The sequence below is a fragment of the Mauremys reevesii genome, linkage group 4 (assembly GCF_016161935.1).
Source record: "Mauremys reevesii isolate NIE-2019 linkage group 4, ASM1616193v1, whole genome shotgun sequence".
NCBI classification, from domain to species: Eukaryota; Metazoa; Chordata; order Testudines; family Geoemydidae; genus Mauremys; species Mauremys reevesii.
This window is the reverse complement of record NC_052626.1, coordinates 82,174,062-82,195,988: the sequence shown is the minus strand read 5'-3', so window position 1 is coordinate 82,195,988 and position 21,927 is coordinate 82,174,062. Positions and strand designations below refer to the sequence as shown.

The 21,927-nt window shown below is 45.8% G+C and overlaps 1 protein-coding gene across 6 annotated transcripts in view; it reads right to left on the bottom strand.

The window, feature by feature from the left end:
* SHANK2 (SH3 and multiple ankyrin repeat domains 2) overlaps window positions 1–21,927 on the bottom strand; it is a 675,150-nt gene that overhangs the window by 323,589 nt on the left and 329,634 nt on the right. For all 6 annotated transcript variants that reach the window (XM_039536948.1, XM_039536949.1, XM_039536950.1 and 3 more), the window contains one exon: window positions 20,617–20,730. In XM_039536948.1, the coding sequence (XP_039392882.1) occupies window positions 20,617–20,730 (114 nt within the window). The remainder of the gene's footprint in view (window positions 1–20,616; window positions 20,731–21,927) is intronic.

The window sequence follows — 21,927 nt, the reverse complement described above, 5'->3', positions numbered from 1 at the left end:
ATTCCTGCTGAATGACCCACCCTGGGAGAGAGTTACCAGTGACCCAGGGCTGGGGCGGCAGGAGGGGTGGGGGGCTTTGGTGGGGGGGAGCCCAGGGCTGGGGCAGCAGCGGGGTGGGGAGAGGGCACTGGTGGGGAGGAAAGGGGGAAGCCCAGCGCTGGGGCGACTGTGAGTAGGGGGAGAGCCCAGGACTGGGGCAGCAGAGGAGTACAGGGGGGAGCCCAGGGCTGGGACGGGGGGCAGCCAAATTTTTTTTTGCTTGGGGCAGCAAAAACCTAGAGCCGGCCCTGCCAGGTTCCCCCAGCCGCCAGAGCACCGGGCCCTTTAATTTGCCCCTGAGGGCTCCCAGCCACCTCTTCAGCTGGGAGCCCCCGGTTGATTTAAAATAAAGTATCACCTCCCCACCCCCAACCTTCCTTTTTGGCCCACAGCTGTTTTGGTGGGGCGGCGCTGGGGAAGGAGGGTTTGTTTCCGCAGGGCTGGGCGGCCCTGGGGTGGGGTGTTTCTGCGGGGCCGGGAGGTTTCGGCCCTCACCTGTTTTCTTTGGAGGAATGTGGCCCTTGCCGCTTTACGAGTTGTGCAGGCCTGCAATAAATCTTCCTAATATGCACATAAAAACCTGCTTCTCTATCCCCAATCTCTGAGCAAAGATTTAATAAGACTTGATTATTTTTATATAATATGGTACATTTGCTTACTAGTTCAGTATGAAATTTTATACACAATGAAACTGAACTGAAACATAATGTTAATAATAAATATGCAAAGTAAATTTAATGATATATTATCCTTGCTATGTTAGGCCCCGATCCTGCAAAGACATTTGTACTTGATTAACGTTATGCACATTGACTTTAATGACTTTACTCACAGGGGCTAATCCTCAGCTGGTCTAAATTGTCATGGCTCCATTACATACCCCAGAGCGTGTAAAGTTACATCTGTACACATGATTTTGCAGGTTCAGGGCCTTATTCTGTTGGAATCACTCATTTCCTAATGTAAAAATATTGCCATTCACAATAGAGTGTCACCATCATGAATGAGAAATTAACAAGCTTCTCCTTGCTGATAGCTTACGATGTAACTTGTTACAGAAAGATAGGAAGTATGTATCAGAGGGATAAATATTAGGGAGGGAGAGGAATTATTTAAGCTTAGTACCAATGTGGACACAAGAACAAATGGATATAAACTGCACACTAGGAAGTTTAGACTTGAAATTAGACAAATATTTCTAACCATTAGAGGAGTGAAGTTCTGGAACAGCCTTCCAAGGGGAATAGTGGGGGAAAAAGACATATCTGGCTTCAAGACTAAGCTTGATACGTTTATGGAGGGGATGGTATGATGGGATAGCCTAATTTTGGCAATTAATTTGGCAATTGATTTTTGATTATCAGCAGGTAAGTATGCCCCGTGGTCTGTGATGGGATGTTAGATGGGGTGGGATCTGAATTACTACAGAGAATTCTTTCCTGGGTGCTGGCTGGTGAGTCTTGCCCACTGCTCAGGGTTTAACTGATCGCCATATTTGGGGTCGGGAAGGAATTTTCCTCCAGGGCAGATTGGCAGAGGCCCTGGAGGTTTTTCGCCTTCCTCTGAAGCATGGGGCACGGGTCACTTGCTGGAGGATTCTCTGCAGCTTGAGGTCTTCAAACCACAATTTGAGGACTTCAATAACTCAGACATAGGTTAGGGATTTGTTACAGGAGTGGGTGGGTGAGATTCTGTGGCCTGCATTGTGCAGGAGGTCAGACTAGATGATCATAATGGTCCCTTCTGACCTTAAAGTCTATAAGACACCACATGGCTTAACCTGGAGATCTACAAAGACCTGAAACTCAAAAAAGGGTCATACAAAAAGTGGAAACTAGGTTAAGTTACAAAGGATGAGTATAAAAAAAACAAGAATTTGTAACTATGTTGGGCCCAGGGTGTTAGACAGACAAGGTGGATGAGGTAAAAATGTTTCTCGGATCAACTTCTGTTGGTGAGAGAGAAAAGATTCTGAGCTTATACCATGCTCTTCTTCAGATCTGGGAAATGTACTCAGAATGTCACAGACAACTACAAATCGGTACAGATTATTTAGCATAAGTAGTTAACACATATGTTAAGTGACCATTGGAGGTGTAGTGGCCAGTTAACATGCCTCCAGTCATGAAAAAGAAAGGTTGGGGACAAGTTTAGTGGGTTATAGATTGTTGTAATAAACCATAAATCCAGTGTCTCTATTCAGCCTATGGTTTTTAGTGTCTAGCAAAGTAAGACATGCCTATCACAACATGTGTCACACATCATCCAGTGCACTATATGCCCCAGTAACAACTACGTGAGTGATACAAGAAAAGCACTATGCTCTTAAATGAACTTGCATGGAAAAATTATAAAAGACAAAAACACCCTATCACATGTGGGTGAAGGCTTTTTGCAAAGCAATTACTCTATATCTAACATCTTAGTCCTCATCCTCAATGGAAACTTGAGCCACTCCTTCAATCAATGAGCCTGGGAGCTTAAATACATAACTTTGCTAGACACTAAAAATCATGGACTGAGTAGAGACACTGGATTTATAACTTATTACAACAATCTATAACCCACAAAACATCCACCCAACCTTACCATCAACCCCCATGAGTAAAGAGATGTTAACTGCCACTTCACCTTGAATGGTTCCTTGGAATTTGCTTTATCTATTTATGCTAAACAATCTGTTCCATCTTGTATTTAGCTGTGGCACTCTGAGTACATTCCCTAGACTTGAAGAAGAGATCTGTATAAGCTCAAAAGCTTGTCTCTCTCACCAACAGAAGTTGGTCCAATAAAAGATATCTCACCCATCCTCTTGCTATCAAAAACCCAAACAAACAAACAAAACAAAACCCAAACACAAGCATGTAGGGACAAAGTTAGAAAACCAATGTACAAATGAGATTAAACTTGCTGGGGACATAAACAGTAAGAAGAAAACATTTTACAAATACACTAGAAGCAAGAAGACAACCAAGGAAAGAGTATGCCCATTATTCAATGAAGAGGGAAAGACAATAGCAGAAAACACAGCAATGGCTGAAGTGTTAAATGCCTTTTTTGTTTCAGTTTTCACCAGAAAGGTTAGCAGTGACTGGATGAGTAACATAGTGCACACATCAGTGTAAATGTGATAGAATCTGAGGGTAAAATAGGCAAAGAAAAAGTTAAGAATTAGGGCTTGTCTACACTTACTGGGGGACCAACGAGTGGTGATCAATGCATCGACAGGCGATTTAGCAGATCTAGTCAAGACCCGCTAAATCGACCACAGATCGCTCTCCCGTCAACTCCAGTACTCCACCGGATTGAGAAGAGTACGGGGAGTCGATGGGAGAGCATAGTGTGGGCCCCGCGGGAAGTGGATCTAAGCTACGTCGATTTGAGTTACACTATTCACATAGGCCAGACATATATCGGTATAACTATGTTGCTCAGGGGTGTGAAAAATCCATACCCCTGCGTGATGTAGTTATAACAACCCAACCCCCCACATAGAAAGTGCTATGTTGATGGGAGAGCTTCTCCTGCTAACATAGCTTCTGCCTCTCAGGGAGGTGGACTGACTACCACCCGACAGGAGAGGTGACAGGAGAAGCTCTCTCATTGGCAAAGTAGAGTCTTCAAAAAAGCTTTAGTAAGACTTTTGATACCGTCTCATGTGACCTTGTCATTTGTAAACTAGGGAAATATAGCCTACGTGAACCCACTATCAGGTGGGTGCACAACTGGTTGGAAAACCATACTCAGTAATTATCAATAGTTCACAGTCACGGTGGAAGGGCATATCAAGTGGGTCCTGCAGGGATCTGTTCTGGGTCCATTTCTATTCAATATCTTCATAAATTATTTGGATAATGGGATAGAGAATACACTTAAAAGTTTGCAGATGATACCAAGATGGGAGGGATTGAAAGCACTTTGCAGGACAGTATTAGAATTCAAAATGTCTTCACAAACTGGAGAAATGGTGTGAAATAAATAGGATGAAATTCACTAAGGACAAATGCAAAGTACTTCACTTAGGAAAGAATAAGTAATTGCACAAATACCAAATGGGGAATGAACACCAAGGTAGGAGTACTACAGAAAAGGATCCCATTCAATCCTACAGTTCTATGATTCTACAATTAGAACATATTCTTCTGTAATTTATTTGTTTTACAAATTAGCACAAGTTAGACCAATGGAGACATTAGCAACACAATAAATTATTATATGGAAAATCTGTTTGAGAGTGAGATTATTGCTTTATTGATTTAGTTAAATAAATGTTTATATCTTCAAAGCATTATATAATGGTAAAATATTATTCCTAGATTGTTCACGCAGTGCATAACAGTGATGGTGCTCTTAAACTCCGATTTAGCCTGAAGCATATTGTAACAGGCCAGAAATTGAAGCCTTAACTCCTCACAGGCCTACCTCACTCTGTGATCACCCTCTCTGCCTCATATCTTCTTGGTTTTTCTAAGCAGCAGTTCAGAAGGCAGTTTTATACACACACAAACTTGCGTGATGTTGTATGATTAAAATATGACCATATCTATCATTGTTGCTACCACTGTTACATAATTGTAACAAATTTTATATGAAATATGTCATGTAAGGTAGCAATGGAAAAGTTACAATTAAATATGATTATCCTGTTTGTACGCCTGTATCATCTTTGTATCTAAAGTTATGAATACTGACTGTGTACCAGTATTTCAAATGCGTTTGCTCCTGAGGTAACACACACAAGGTAATTTTCATCCAGTCTGGCCAGCACATTGTGAATGGACTATTCAAGTTGATGGTCCACTAAAGAACACACAACTTTCAAAACAGAACATAGAAGAAGCCTGTCCTTGCCCAGTGGGCCTTCCTGTGGATGTTTTAGCCAGAATATGAGTAATGGCTGCTCCTATGACTCAAACATGCAAGGGCATGTGACTTGATCTGGACTCCATCTTGTTTCTGTAAATTTCCACAAATTAAGGCCTGGTCTACACTAGGAGTTTATGTCGAATTTAGCAGCGTTAATTCAAATTAACCCTGCACCCGTCCACACAATGAAGCTATTTAGTTCGACATAGAGGTCTCTTTAGTTCGATTTCTGTACTCCTCCCCGACGAGGGGAGTAGCGCTAAATTTGACATGGCTATGTCGAGTTAGCCTACGTGTGGACGGAAATCGACCTTAGTAGCTCCGGGAGCTATCCCACAGTGCACCACTGTGTTGACGCTCTGGACAGCAGTCCGAGCTCAGATGTTCTGATCAGCCATACAGGAAAAGCCCCGGGAAAATCTGAATTCCTTTTCCTGTCTGGCCAGTTTGAATCTCAATTCCTGGTTGGACATCGGGGCGAGCTCAGCAGCACCGGCAACGATGCAGAGGTCTCCGGGAGAGGGGTCCATGCAATCTCAGAGTAGAAAGAGGGCCCCAGCATGGACTGACCAGGAAGTCTCGGATCTGATCGCTGTGTGGGGCGATGAGTCTGTGCTTTCGGAGCTGTGCTCCAAAAAACGGAATGCAAAGACCTACGAGAAGGTCTCCAAAGCCATGGCACTCAGAGGATACAGCCGGGATGCAACGCAGTGCCGCGTGAAAATCAAGGACCTGAGACAAGGCTACCAAAAAATCAAAGCGGCAAACGGACGTTCCGGAGCCCAGCCCCAGACATGCCGCTTCTACGAGGCACTGCATGCCATTCTCGGTGGGTCTGCCACCACTGCCCCACCAGTGACCGTGGACTCTGAGGATGGGATAGTGTCGACGGGCAGTTTCTCGGCGATGTTCACGGATGGGGAAGATGAGGAAGGGTTTGTGGAGGACGAGGCAGGCGACAGCGCTTACAATACTGCTTTCCCCGACAGCCAGGATCTCTTCATCAGCCTCACAGAGATCCCCTACCAACCCTCCCCGGCCATTAACCCGGACCCTGAATCAGGGGAAGGATCAGTCGGTAAGTGCTTTAAACATGTAAACATTTATTTTTAATGGAACAGGAATCTGAACTATGTGAAAAGAAGGTCAATATATATGGGGATAGAACAGAAATCCTCTTGGGAGATCTCCACAAAGCTCTCCTGGAGGTAATCGAAAAGCCTACGCATGAGGTTCCTGGGGAGAGCTGCCTTATTGGGTGCTCCGTGGTAGGACACTTTTCTGCACCAGGCTATCATCAGGTACTCTGGGAGCATTGCCTCCACGAGCATGGCAGCATAGGCCCCTGGTTTGTGCTGGCTTTCACGCAGCATGCGCTCTCTATCGCTGTCAGTGATCCTCCTCAGGGTGATCTCGCTCGGCAACTCCTGCATTGAATTAGGGTAATTAGGGTAATGTTAGTATTGGGAATGCTTCACTCTTCCTTTGCATAACAATAAGCGTCGGTTTACAGCCACGTGGTGGAGGCTGCAGAGGGGCAGCATACAGGAATCTTTCCCGGGGACAGCCGCGAGGGGGTGGAACAGGGGCAGAGTTCATGCTTTCCGGATTGCCTGCAGCAGGAGGGCACTGCTATACATTAAGTTTTAAGCAGCCAAAAGTCTACGGCTTACCATGCCTGCCTGCTCCACGGATTCTGCTGTCCTGCCCCGCGTGTCTGCTCTCCAGTGCAAGTCCCCAGGCAATGAATGCGAAGGCCGAAAATTCGAACTTGTCCTGAGTGTGCATGAGATAGGTGCTGTGCATGGTCTTGTTCACAGAGACAGACTAGACTATGTTCATTGTTCGCAAAAATGTATCTTTGTAAGGAATTCACTCCCTTTTTCCCATCACACAGCTGCGACTGTGCCCCAGCATCCCCCTCACAGAGGCTGGCGCAGATTAGGTGGCGAAAGAAAAGGACATGGGACGAGATGTTTGCTGAACTTATGGGCTGCTCCCGAGTCGAGGCGGCCCAGCAGAGCCAGTGGAGGGAGAACCTCTCTCAGCACCAGCGCTCACACAGCGAACAGGAGGACAGGTGGCGTCAAGAGGACCAGCAGGCGACTCAAATGCTGCTTGGACTAATGAGGGAGCAAACGGACACACTCCGGCGCCTTGTGGATGTTCTGCAGGACCGCAGGCAGGAGGACAGAGCCCCCCCTGCAGTGTATCTGCAACCGCCCTCCCCTGCCACAAAGTCCCATACCCCCCTCACCCAAAGTAACAAGAAGGAGGGGCGCCAGGTGTTGCATCGCAAACGAGCAGGAACAGAGTCCAACATTCAATGTGATCCCAAACAGAGAGAGAGCGTGTGTGTGTATGCATATGCATATATTCATTCCCAGCATGCTCTTATATACAATATGGTAAGCAATCACAATTGCTAATTAATTAATTAAACCCACACAGCCGCAGCTGTAACCCATAGGGTAATTATCATCCTACACACCTGTCTGACTTATCATCCTATTTACAATTAGCTGGCCGATGAGAACAAGCCCAAGGCCAGCCCTTCACACACAGTTCCCAGCACAATCAGCTCATCCCAAAAGCCTAAACAATCTCAGCATCTCACATTCTATTCCCACATCTCCCCCCTTTATTCACAATCAAAAGAAGAGGGAAAAGGAAAAAAGGATAAAAACATTCACCAAACATTTCCAACTTATAACAACATAACACCACAATCTATCACAAGCCAAAATTAAAACTTTATAAAGCCAACCCATATAACCATGCAATCCTTAACATATAACCCTAATAACACCAAACAAAAACAAAACACAACAAATAAATGGTGCAAACTCTGCAGGATTCCCCCTTTCCCAATAGCACACCAAAGCATCCCTCAGATGTCAGGCGATCAAACTGACACTGAGGGAGGGGGGGTCCTAGAGAAAATACATAAAAAACCACATAAAAATTTTAACAACACAACAACAATTCTGGCCAGAAGACATCAAAAAACAAAACAAAAACACAAAACATAACTCTTAATAATAATTGCATGGTACACTAAATGCTATGCAGCCAGCACAAAATTTCTTACAAGCACAGCAAAATTATCTCAAACAAATAAATCAGTAATTAAGTCAGTGGCTAAGGGAATGTTTCTTTCTTCTTCTACTGCTTTCACAGCCAAGTAGAAGCAGCTTAGTCCAACACAACCCAAGTGTTTAGGCTGCACCTTCATTTTTGCCAAAGAATTGAGTTAAGCTGAGGAGATCTTTTACTTCAAAATCTCGCAACCTTGCAGTCATTCGGAGGCCATTATCATGAGCAGTTTCAATTAGTCTCAGGTCAAAAGCCTTTGATTGATATCTTAACTCTTGTTTCAACAGAGCATTAAGCTGATCTAACAATTCCTGAGCTTCAGTTGTTACAAATATTTCAATCATCGTGTAATCAGGGGCAGGCGCCGGGTCCTGCTTGGGGCCGCGGGCACCTTATAAAACATTTCTTAAAAGCCCACCACATTTAAAAATAAACAAACCGCGCACTCCACCACCGCCGCCCCGCACTGCCCGCTCCTACTCCTGAACCCGCCGCGCTGCTCCCCTCGGCGTGATACAATAGTCACTTTAAATAAACCAATCTTTTACTCCGGATTATCTTCAGATTTTCACGCCATGGAGATTATAGTCCAAGATGATCAAGATCTACGCCGCGCCGGGAAGGAGACAGGGGAGGCGGGACGGAGGCAGGCGGCTGGGTCACAGCTCCTGCTGCTCTGCGATGCATATCACCGTCCTTTCTTCCGCTGATGCAGCGGTTCCCATGGTAGCTGCTCACCTCTGAGTTCGGGTGTGCCTCCCTTTTCAGACGCCCTGCGGCGTGCCGCTCAACACTGAGCTCAGGTGCGCCCCTCTTTTTCGGACGTCCTGCGGCTCCCAGCCGCTCAACACTGAGACTCAGGTGCGCCCCTCTTTTCGGACGCCCTGCGGCTCCCAGCCGCTCGACACTGAGACTCAGGTGCGCCTCCTTTTTTCGGACGCCCTGCGGCTCCCAGCCGCTCGACACTGAGACTCAGGTGCGCCTCCTTTTTTCAGGCCACCGATACTATTGCCCGCATTCTCCACCATTTGTTGCATTGCAAACAAGCAGGAACAGAGTCCAACATTCAATGTGATCCCAAACAGAGAGAGAGAGCGTGTGTGTGTATGCATATGCGTTTATTCATTCCCAGCATGCTCTTATATACAATATGGTAAGCAATCACAATTGCTAATTAATTAATTAAACCCACACAGCCGCAGCTGTAACCCATAGGGTAATTATCATCCTACACACCTGTCTGACTTATCATCCTATTTACAATTAGCTGGCCGATGAGAACAAGCCCAAGGCCAGCCCTTCACACACAGTTCCCAGCACAATCAGCTCATCCCAAAAGCCTAAACAATCTCAGCATCTCACATTCTATTCCCACAGCCAGGGGCCGTGAAAACTGTCACTCCACCCCTGCAGAGTGCTCAATTACCCAAAAGCTCTCATTCCCTAAATTTTGAGAAGTCCTTCCCTTCCTGACTCACCCAAGCCCCAATCCCAGTTTCATCCCCTAACTGTCTAGTTGATTATTAAAAATACTTTGCTGTTAATTACTGTTTCCGTCATGTTCTTGTACAGAAGACTGTGTTTGAAGGGGGGAGGGGGGAAAGGGGGTTGGTAATTGCATAGGACAGTCACCTTTACCAGGGTACAGACACGGGGGCAGGATCAGCAGCAGGTCACACACACAGTGCAGTCAGTAGGCACCCTGGTTGGTCTGGGAGGTGGTTTTCATGTTCTGTGTGGGTGGGGGGTACGTGACTTTGTGGCAGGGGAGGGCGGTTACAGATCTTATGCAGCGGTCCTTGTCCTGGACCACAGAGCCACGCAGCAGGGGAATCTGTAATCGTCCTCCCCCGCCACAAGGTAACATAGCCCCCGCACACACAGTCCCGAAAAGGAAGGATGGCAGGCTCCGTTGAAACAACCAGCCCGGCACTGCAGACCGCTCTAGGAGCAGGAGCCTGTCATTCCTCGAGTTTAGAAGTGGTCTTTACATCACTACACACCCTACCCAGCACAGTCTGTGTCCCAGTTTCAACCCTTTAACGCGAAGTCATTAATAGAGAAAACGTTGTTAATTAACAATGTTCCATGTATTTTATTTTTAAACGTGTGTTGGAAGGGGGGAAACGGGGTGAACAGGGTATGTAACTGCAGAGGATAGTCAACAGTAACTGGGTAAAGAAACAGGGGCAGGTTCAGCTTCTCTGTAAAGAAACAGAACAGTCACAGGTCACGCTGCTCGCTGAGGAACCTAGCTTTCAAAGCCTCCCGGATGCACAGCACTTCCCGCTGGGCTCTTCTAATCGCACGGCTGTCTGGCTGAGCGTAATCAGCAGCCAGGCGATTTGCCTCAACCTCCCATCCCGCCATAAAGGACTCCCCCTTGCTCTCACAGAGATTGTGGAGCACACAGCAAGCTGCAATAACAATGGGGATATTGGTTTCGCTGAGATCCGAGCGAGTCAGTAAGCGCCTCCATCTTCCCTTGAGATGCCTGAAAGCACACTCCACCACCATTCTGCACTTGCTCAGCCGGTAGTTGAAGAGTTCCTTGTCACTGTCCAGGGCGCCTGTCATAGGGCTTCATGAGCCAGGGCATTAGCGGGTAGGCTGGGTCCCCGAGGATCACTATAGGCATCTGCACATCCCCAACAGTTATTTTGTGTTCCGGGAAGAAACTACCTTCCTGCAGGCATCTAAACAGACCAGAGTTCCTGAAAACACGCGTGTCATGAACCTTGCCCGGCCACCCGACGTTGATGTTGGTAAAGCATCCCCTATGGTCCACCAGTGCTTGCAGCACCATTGAAAAGTAGCCCTTTCGGTTAATATACTGGCTGGCCTGGTGGTCCGGTCCCAGGATAGGGATGTGAGTTCCATCTATAGCCCCACCGCAGTTTGGGAATCCCATCGCGGCGAAGCCATCTATGATGACCTGGATGTTTCCCAGGGTCACTACCTTTGAGAGCAGTAGCTCAACGATTGCATGGGCTACTTGCATCACAGCAACCCTCACAGTAGATTTGCCCACGCCAAAGTGGTTTGCTACTGACCGGTAGCTATCTGGCATTGCAAGTTTCCAGAGGGCTATGGCCACTCGCTTCTGCACAGTCAGGGCTGCTCGCATCCGGGTGTCCTTGCGCTTCAGGGCAGGGGACAGCAACTCACAGAGTTCAAGGAAAGTGCCCTTACGCATGCGAAAGTTTCGCAGCTATTGTGATTCATCCCAGACCTGCAGCACTATGCGGTCCCACCAGTCCGTGCTTGTTTCCCAGGCCCAGAATCGCCGTTCCACACCATGAACGTGACCCATTGCCACCATGATGTCCACGGCGCGGGGTCCCGTGCTTTCTGAGAGGCCTGTGCCATTCTGACACTTCATGTCCTCACCGCGCTGCCGGAGCCTCCTTGCCCGATTTCTCAGCATCTGACTGTGGAAGAGGTGGACGATAAGGTGCGAGGAGTTGACAACGGCCATAACTGCAGCGATGATCGCAGCGGGCTCCATGCTCGCAGTGCTGTGGCGTCCGCACTGTCACTGACCAGAAAAGTGCGCGAACAGATTTCCTGCCGGTGCTTTCAGGGAGGGAGGGCGGGAGTGACGGTTGAATGACGACAGTTACCCAAAACCACCCTCGACATATTTTTTTCCCCCAGCAGGCATTGGGGGCTCGCCCCAGAATTCCAATGGGCAGCGAGGACTGCGGGAACTGTGGGATAGCTGCCCACAGTGCACTGCTTCCAATGTCGACGCTTGCCCCGTTAGTGTGGACTCACAAAGTCAAATTACTGTCCTTAGTGTGGCTACACACGTTCAACTTTGTAAGGTCGATTCCACAAATTCGAGTTAAGTTAAATCGAACTACTCTGGTAGTGTAGACATACCCTAAGACTGAGAGCATCCCTCCACATGGGAAAAGGTATAAAAAACCCAGGAAGTATATCCATTTTGCCTCTTTCCTTCTCTGATCCCTGGACTATGGACATCCACTAAAAGGAGCATTCCAACCAATGGGCTGAGGCAGGGATGAAAGTAACTCCAGACACTTAATGGAAGGGGCAGGGCCTCAGGCAGAAGGGATGGGACTGGGGGTCAGCATCCCCCTGCCAGCCCTTCCAGGCCACCTGGCCCATGCCGCCTGGGGCTCCAGTAGTGATTTAAAGGGCCTGGGGCTCTGGATGCCACTGCTGCGGCGGCAGCAGCGTCTGGAGCTCCGGGCCCTTTAAAATCGCCGGCTCCGGGGCAGCTGCTCCCTTTGCTCCCCCCCCCTCACCATCAGCAGCTGGGGGGGAGGGCAAAAGGGGCAGGGATGTTAAAGTGCTGCAGGGTCCTTTGCCGCGGCAGCACTTTAACGTTGCTGCTCTCCCTCTGCCCCCGTCGATGGCCCTGCTGGTAGGGCCACTGATGGGGGTCGGGGGGAGCAGCAATGTTAAAGCACTGCTGCAGCAAAGGACTGTCCTGAAAGCGCTGCCGCGGCAGCGCTTTAACTTCCCTGCCCCTTTTGCCTCCCCTGTTGGGAGCCCTACCGGTACGGACCCTACCAGCAGGGCTGCTGACGGGGGAGGCAAAAGGGGCAGGGACATTAAAGTGCTGCCGTGGGCTGGGTATGGGCCAGTGCAGGTTCTTACCGGTATGCTGTACCGGCCCATACCGGCTCACTTTCAGCCCTGGGCTGAGGACATTCTAATCTTTTGGAAGTTACCAAAAACTTTACAAGCCAGCAGTTTATGCCATCACTACTTCAAACTTGATACAAGAACTCTGCAGTGGTTGTATGTACTTGGTTCCTTTAATCATTTTAACTCTCTCCTCTTTCTTTTCTCTTATAAATAAACCTTTAGATATAAAGAATTGGCCACAGTCTGATTATTGGGTAAGATCTGAGCTATATATTGACCTGGCTATGTGGTTGGTCTCTTAGGATTAGAAGAACCTTTTGTTTGATGAAATTGGTTTTAAATAACTACTCATCAGTAAGTCTAGTGTCTGGGTGGTGAAACAAGGGCTGGGATACCTAAGGAGACTGCATTTCTAACTTCTTGTTAACGAGCGTGGTGAGACAGAAGTTTACTTTTGTTACAGGATTGGTATATCACAGGGAAGAATAACCAGGAGTTTGGGGTGGGTCTGGCCCATTTGTCCTAAATCTGGCACTCTCAGCTATGACCCACTGAGACATGATGACATGTCGTCACCCTCTCTGCCTCATACCTTCTTGGTTGTTCTAAGCAGCAGCTCAGAAAGCAGTTTTACATATTTTATATTTATGCTTGCTACCTGCATTTTTGCTGCCATGACCAAAAGATCCCACACTTCAAAGACTACTTTTGAAAATTAGATAAAATGGGAAGATTAATGGAAAATGCCAAAGCCCGGCCTTATTAGGAGCATGAAAATAGCACACCTGCACTTGGATTTTCTGAGACACTGAAGAATTTGTACTCTTCTATACAGAAGCTAGGTGGATGTTGAGATAAGGGGCAGAAAGAATCATGGAAGGGAAGACACATGCTTACGTGACTGACTCACCACTGCAACAATCCCAGCTCTATTTGAAAAGTATAATGTCCAAAGAGTAGCCTATTGTTTGATCTTATTTTTATATTTCTCCTTAGTTCATATTTATTTTTAGTTTATTTCAGTGCTTTAGGGAATTGTACTACCCTTTTTCAGCTGATTAGAGACATTCATAAGTGGCTCTTAACAACCGTGAAAATCAGACTGAAAAGGTTGAGGTGCATCTCAGCTGAGAAGTAGGGACAGCCCAACAATTATATGAATAACAATGTACGTCTTCAGAGTTAAAAGATATAATTGACATTAAATTCAGATGTATGCTTAAAAACAAAATTCTTGGGCCTACATTTTGCTTCTCAGAAGCCACAGACTTAGATTCGTTTGGGTTATTTTTCATGTTTCTTTCTAAATAAGACTTAATCCTCATATAGTTCCATGATGTTCAGGGGAATTGGATGGATTAGGAGATTATTCAGGGAAAAAAGAATCTTCATACTTCTAGGTTACACTTATGAACTTAACTCAGGTCATTAGTGAAAGAAAACCACTATACTTTTGAGGCATGTTAAGTGAACTGTGGAAAACAGGTTGGTAGTCTCAATTCCAGGGCCGCCCAGAGCGGGGGGTGGGGCAAGTGGGGCAATTTGCCCCAGGCCATGGGCCCTGCAGGGGCCCCCACGAGAGTTTTTCGGGGCCCCTGGAGCGAGGTCCATTACTCGCTCTGGGGGCCCTGGAAAACTCTCGCAGGGCCCGGGGCCCCAGAGCTTCTTCCGCTCTGGGTCTTCGGTGGCAATTCAGCATCAGGGGGTCCTTCCGCTCCGGGACCCACCACCGAAATGTCCCGAAGACCCGTGGTGGGGGGTCCTTCTGCCCCGGGACCCGCCGCCAAAGTGCCGGATCTTTGGCGTGGGTGGCCCTGCTCAGTTCATCTTGCAGTGGACAGGTTTTCACCTCACAAATATTACCATCATAACAGACACTTTTGTTAAGTCTCGCTAGAAAGACCAGTGACTGAATAAGTGTGGATACCTCTCTCGCCTGTACAGACTCACTCTAGCAGAGATGATTACATTGGCAGGGTTGAGTGGGAAGCATACACTGTTCAGTGGGCAAGTAAACTGAGGCTTTGCATTACCTATACTGTCAACCCAGTTCATGAGCCACGAATTCACTAGAAGCCCTTTCCCAAACTGCTGTTTGTTATCATAGAGAAAACAACTGCTTTGTCGAGCTAGGCTAAGGTGCAAAAACTTACTGTTGTAGGTTCATTCATTAGACTCCCATTACTTGAGGCAAAGCTGGAGTTGATACTGCAGTCTCAGCTACAGAGGCTTGTCAGAACTGCTTGAACATTAGTGCATTGAGCTGCTAAATCAGCTGCTTTTTTGTTGACTGGCTTGCCAACACACCTCCAGTCTAGTCCCCTTACCCACATCACTGCTCCCAGTCTACCCAGATATGAAAGAATGAAAGATTTTTTTCCATGTTCTAATGTAGGACAGCTCTAAGTTAACACCAATAGCTTATGTAAATGTGGTTTAAATCATATTCCTAAGCTTTTTTTCAAGTCACAAGACTGGTGTACAGTATCCTTGCATGAGATTACTGTGTATAGTGCTTTGACATCCACATATAATATTGCAAGTGCACATTTTGCTTCTGGTACTATTTAATATCCTTTTGTAGAACAGACCTTTATATACAGATAAAATTGTTTTCAGGACTTTCAAGAGCCCCGTTCCCTCATGACAGGGGCTCTTGGTGTCCCCTATCTCCTCCTATCCCCATACCAGGACTCCCATTCGACCTCCATGCCATGCAAGGAGCTCAGTGTGTTCCCTTCCTCCCATGCCAGGGGCTCTGATTCCCCCCCTTGGGTGCTCTCCCAATTCCTCCTCCTCCCTCCCGCCCCCGCCCGAGGTTGTGTGCCGCCCCTCATTCCAGAAGCACTGTGTGCCCCCAGTTTCCCCTTTCCCCCTCATTATTTCTTTGCTTTCCATCTAAGCCTATTTGGTCCTCATGTACATGATGGATGCACAAAGGGGATCTATCTAGTAAACTAAAATACCTTCCCCACCCCACCATTCAGAGGGGAAGGACCAGAAAAAAAGAAAGAAAAACAAAAAACAAAAAACCCCCCAGGGATCAGCTGATTCCAGGGACAACAAATGAATAATAGGGATGGGAGTGAGGGTCATAGATTTACACTCAGGGTACCAGAGGGGGAAACCAAACAGACCCACTGGGGACAGTACCCACTCCTAGAAAGAGCCCAGAGAGCTAGTGGATGGCACCCGAGGAACTCTGCCTGGACACGTGAATGGACAAGTGCACAAAATTGAGCCCCACAGTCCAAGTTGCATGACACCTCCACCCCCCATCCCCCGCATCTAACCCCTTCCTCCTTGATTGATACATGGCCAATACCAGGAGAAGGTTGATGAGGAGGTCCCATGACTTCATGTGGCCATGGATATGGAGTATACGAGATAAATCTTTAGCGTGTCAACATTTTATATCATATTGGGATTAAGGGCAGAGCTGAGCTGTGGGGTGTTTTTATGATGGAAGATGTTAAGGGCTCACATCAATCATTTGTTTGATCTTTAGACAATTACAGAGATGGTTGAAGCTCCTGCTGTGTCTGCTAACCAGAGACAAGGGGCTCTGTCTCTCCCCATTTCCAGTTTATAACAGAATTAATTGGGTTCAGCCCATTGACGCCTAGAACATTCTCTGAATGTTTGGAATTGATCAAATGTGCCATCACTAGTTATGCAACCACAGAAATGCAATCAAGCTGAGTGTCTGCTTGGTCAACAATTGCTACAGGAATAGAAGGATCTTACTTTTATTGTTCAAGCTTCCTTCATTGAGAAATGAACTCCCAACTGACCTTATTCAAAAAAGTGGTTCTGGGCACAAGACTGCTTGCCAGAAATTCCTCATTTCTAATCCTAGATCCAACATTGCCTCCCCTACATCCTTCAGCAAGTCACTTAAGCCAAATTTTAAAAAGCATCCACTATTTTGGGTGCCAAACATGACACACCCACAGTGAAATCTGATTCTTCAGAGGTGCTCAAAATTGCAGCTTCAACTGAAGTCCCTGCAGGGCCATTATACACAACTATAACCTGTGTATAAGGCTTAGGTCCAGGAGTCATGAGATGAAGGACAAATCTGAATTTTCATTTTAAAAACATTTTCCAGGTCCCATGATAGTGAAGAAAAGTTTAAAAACATGACTCAAGTGTAACCAATGCAGTGACATCTGCCTAAGTGTGCAGATAGTCTGAACCGATAGCTCTATGAGGGGTGAACTGCCTCATGCATCTCAATAGGGCATAAATTTCAAAACCCACTGTTCTGGGGACCCTCGCCAGAACCATAGCGCAGGGAGGGAGCAACTGGGAAAAGCCATGTCATGGTGTGCATAGAGCCTCAGATTGTGTTAATCTGGGCTAGAGTCATTGAGGACAGTTCTTGTATTGGGGCAGACCTCCAGCTGTGGCACATGAGAGGAAGGAAAAAAAAAGTCACAGGCAGCACTGGTGGTTTCACAATGCCTAGTCCACTCCTATGGAAGGGTCTCAATAGTGATATGGCTGCCCAAGGTGTGAACATGTCTGTAGGAGGGAGATTTTATATCAGCATGGCAAGGATAGTCTGCCCATACCATTTTATTGAGAATGTAATGTTTAATTGCAGTTTGTTTTTCCACAAATAAGCTCTCTTTCGCTCATTTGTGGCATGCCAGTGACAAGCTATTATTAAACATTATTATCTAAACTTAATGGAGAAGGCAGGTTACTTGAAGAAATGTTCTGAGATCCCATTTATAGAAAATGCTATGAACAAAATCAGTTACTGTGCTGTTGGATAAAAAAAAGAGTGCTGAATTCTGCAGTGCAATTTGGGACACTGTGAGAATCTTTTTTTCTCTCTAAAGACCTGGCATGAAATTTCTGCTACTTTGCACAGTCTATGGTGTGAGTTCTCACAACTTGTGCAGGTTTGTGACACTTCTTAGCTAATGTCCTTTAAACAGCCAGGGCAGAGTGGAACCCAGTTGTTTGAACAGCTTCCTGTTCCTGCTGCTGGCATAAGTAGGGCCAAGTGGGCTAATCACCCACTCTGGAACTCCACCAATTGGACCTCAGAGATGGACTCTCACACTGGGTCCTAGGTCAGCAGTTGCCAGCTGGCTGACAGATGGAGGATTAGAATGTGGCCTCTCACATAAATCCTGTGAGCTTGGGTTTGAGACCTGTGAATCATTACAAGGGGTTGTCTCTCAAAGGGAGTTGGGCACTCTAAATCTGAGCTGGAGAGAGGCAGCTATCTTTGCTCGGGATTCACAGCTATGAATCCTCTCTTGGAGTTAGATGCCTAAATCAGGTCAATCCTTTCTCAAGAGAAGTGGTGGTGATGGTACTACCACTGCCCTTATGCCCTATAGCTAAGGATAAGATTTTGTCATGGAAGTCACAGATTCTGTGACTTTCAGAGACCTGTGTGGCAGCTTCAGCCCTGGGGTGGCAGGACCAGAGATATCAGCCAGCTGGGGCCCCGAGCCACTGGACACCAATGGCCCTGGGGTCCCAGGCTATGGCAGCCACAGGTGCTGGAGACCTCCCATCCTCCACAGTGGGGCATGGGCTCTCATTCTCCCACCCCCCAACCCTACCCATGGGTCTTGGGCTTCAGTTCTCTCTCCCCATCCCCCCCCCCACACACACATTATTTTTAGTAAAAGTCACAGACAGGTTGTGGGCTTCTGTGAATTTTTGTTTATTGCCCACAACCTGTCAGTTATTTTTACTAAAAAAATAACCCATACAAAATCTTAACCTTACTTATAGCTCAATGGCTAGAGTAGTCCCAGATGTGAGACACCCAGGTTCAAATCCCAACTCTGCCTGATTTGGTGCAAGGATTAGAACCCAGATTACCTATCTCCCCAGTGACGGCAATAGGGTATTCCGGAATCAATCTTTCCTGTTCAATCTGTTCCATTTTGCATAAAATGTTTAAATATTAATTGGAGCAGGAACTATAACCTGCAAGCCACTGTGCTTTGAGGTCATTCCCACTCACACTCACTCTCCGTCTGAATGAATATTTAAGTATTCACACTGAAGCCATCGGAGGAGGGTGGGCTTCAGAGCCCATTCAAAGTGCTATCTACACCAGTGGTTCCCAAACTTGTTCCACCGCCTGTGCAGGGAAAGCCCTTGGCAGGCCGGGACGGTTTGTGTACCTGCCGCAGCCAGTATGTCCCTCATCCCGCGCCGCTTCCAGCAGCTCCCATTGGCCTGGAGCAGCGAACAGCGGCCACTGGGAGCCGCGATCAGGTGAACCTGCAGATCGTGGTAGGTACACAAACCGGCCCGGCCCGCCAGAGGCTTTCCCTGCACAAGCGGTGGAAGTTTGGGAACCACTGGTCTACACAGCTATTTTTAGAGTGCTAGTGCAAGCCTGCTTGCCCACCTCTATCGCCCCAGACTGGGAGCTTCACTGTCGCCAGCTGTGTAGATGTACCCTAACTCCTATCCCTGAACCCTCATTCCTTTACATAGTAAAATAATCAAATCCTACAAGACCCAGTTTTCAGCTTTCATTAATTCTTCAACAGTCTGGATCAGTGTTTCCTTCTCAAGCCTATCCTGTCTACACAAAGGTCATACTTGAACACAAATTATGCATGGGCAGACTATAATCATCTGTGAAATACTGATACTTTTTGTATGAATGCCAGTACAAAAATTATATTGTAATGTCTTTACATCCTCAAGAAGTTCTTAATTCACAGATCAATGATCTAACACACCTTAATAGCTCATTTAGACCATTCCATTGTATCCAGTCCATACATATTAGATCACTAATATATGCTGGAAGTTGTTATAGTTCACAGTGACCTTTCAATCTGAATATATGAGCATGTCCATATTCCCTTAAAAATAGGGAAAGTAGCTATGATGCATTAGGGGCATTATTCTTTAAATAAACATTGTAGCCAATTTATTTTTGATTCATGAATGCTATAATACCTGGAACCATAAACTGTGGTTAAATAAAATTGTCTTTGCTTTATTTATGGCACAACCACATAGTAATGGAGAACTCAGTTCTCTGTACCACACTTAATAGCAGTACAGCAACACGTTTAAGTGGCCTTTGTGCTTCGTACATGGAGTATCCCTTAGAAGCCACAAAAGCTGCAGCTGAACACAGTAACGGAAGGATTAAGGTTCTGATCCTGCACTGAGATTACCATGGCCACAGGTCTGCCCAGGCAAAGCTCATTGCAGAATCTGCACCTAAATTTGTTCATTGTTTCTTGCCAAACATAATTGCATAGAATAATACCAGTTTTAATTTTCAAAAACATTAACCAGCATTTGAAACCTGCAAACTACTAATATTTTTTTAAGATTACTGTATTATTTAAAAAAATACAGCACTCACTCCCCACTTTCTAATTTTTTTTAAAAGTGGTTCCAGTCAAATCCTAAACTTATCCCTTGATTTTTTTAGTTCTATCACTAACTCTTTGCAAACTAGGGTTTATGAAGAAGATCTTTAGACCCTTAATTATAGCTACATCCTCAAAAATGTATTAAAGGCTCAAAGTAGTGAGAAGATTTATTATTATAATAAATGGCAATTTAACACATATTTTGTCACTATCCCAATTTGGGACACCAACAGTCAAATTTCCTTCAAGTGCTTAATCAACCAGCAAGATACTTTTCAGACATTATTAGAATATAAAACTACAACATAGTGCCCCCTTAAAAAATGTCTATAATCATTTCCTACCAGGCAGCTATAACAGTACTTTACCAGAGAGTGCTTTCTGAAAAAGATTGTTTGGCTTAGACAAAGACCAGGAAAGTTTGATCAATAAATTCATCTTCACTGATCTTTATTTTTTTTTTCAATCCAGTCCTCAGCCTTGTTTAATTCTTCAATTTCCAGTGTTGTACAATAAGGCCATGTAATATATTCTAATTTAGGCCATCTCAGTGCTCAACTAGACACGTTTCATTTGTTACTGTGCAAATTATTGCTGAATTGTATTTGCTTACCTGGTTTGCTTTCATTTGGTTTACACTGCACTTCCTCAACACAGTCTGCAGGAAACCATCCAACAAGTCCTCGAGTGCTGCCTTCCCAGAATCCACCTTCACCAATGCTTAAAACTGTAAGAGAAAGACAAATGGAACATTAGCTTTTTCACTGCTTTTCCTCTGGAATAAACTTAAATTCTAAGATTATTTAGACAATGGCACACCAATGAAAATGAACACAGCACAATAAGCCAAATTCTGCTTCTCAAAACACCTGCACAGAATCCCCAGCATGGGTGATTCTCAAGTATTACTACTGGGTATGGGAGTAGGGAGCCACTGTTGAGACAGAGCTCAAGGTGCACATATGACTCCCAAGGCCACACCATAATCCTTTAAATATACTACTGTATTTCTGTAATACAGATGTTATAAAATCATAAATCTCAGAAACTGGAAATAATGAGAACTGAAGATGCTGAACTAATAACAGGCTCAGATTCTTGGTAAACTGGGTCTCAAAATTTATTTTTTTTAATTACTCATAAATGTTATACTTCCTAAGGAAAAAGGAGAGAGTATTTATATTATACAGTAATGAGTTATTTAAGTATAGTCCCTATGGATGCACCACATCAGGATGGTCTCTTGATTGGAGATTTTTGTCAGCATGTCCACAGGCCCATACCTGTGCCCTACACCTCCTTGTGCTCCGGTACAAGGGTATATAGGGAAGGGCAAACTTGCTGCTACTTCAGTTTCTTCTGAACCTTAAAGTTCAGAGTCAAAGATCCCAAAGCAAAGGGGAAGGAGAGCGGGCAGTGGAGCACCCTTAGGGACAACACCCCTCAAAGAATGCTAGTTACTATACAAGCATGCATCTGATGAAGTGGGTATTCACCCATGAAAGTGCATGCTCCAATACCTCTGTTAGTCTATAAGGTGCCACAGGACTCTATCGCTTTTTACAGATCCAGACTAACATGGCTACCCCTCTGATACTGTACAAGGAAAATAAACTCTCCTTCTTTGAGTTACTGGTGCTCCACGTTAGGAGATTTCCAAGCAGTACCTCAAATACAGATGAGGGTGTTGAGGAGATTAATTCAGTACAGCCTTGCCAATGTCCAAGATAGGTACATCCTTGGATAAAACTATGGATGCCTTTTCATTCTTTCCGTAAAAGAATTACAGTCTGGGAGAAGCCCTAAAGGGCTTAGTCCTATCAATGTAGAAGAGACTGGTTTCCTCTTTGAGACGTTTGGGGTAAACAATTGGCAGTTGAATGTCCTGACTGATTTGGAAATCTGATAAGTCCTTAGGTAGGAA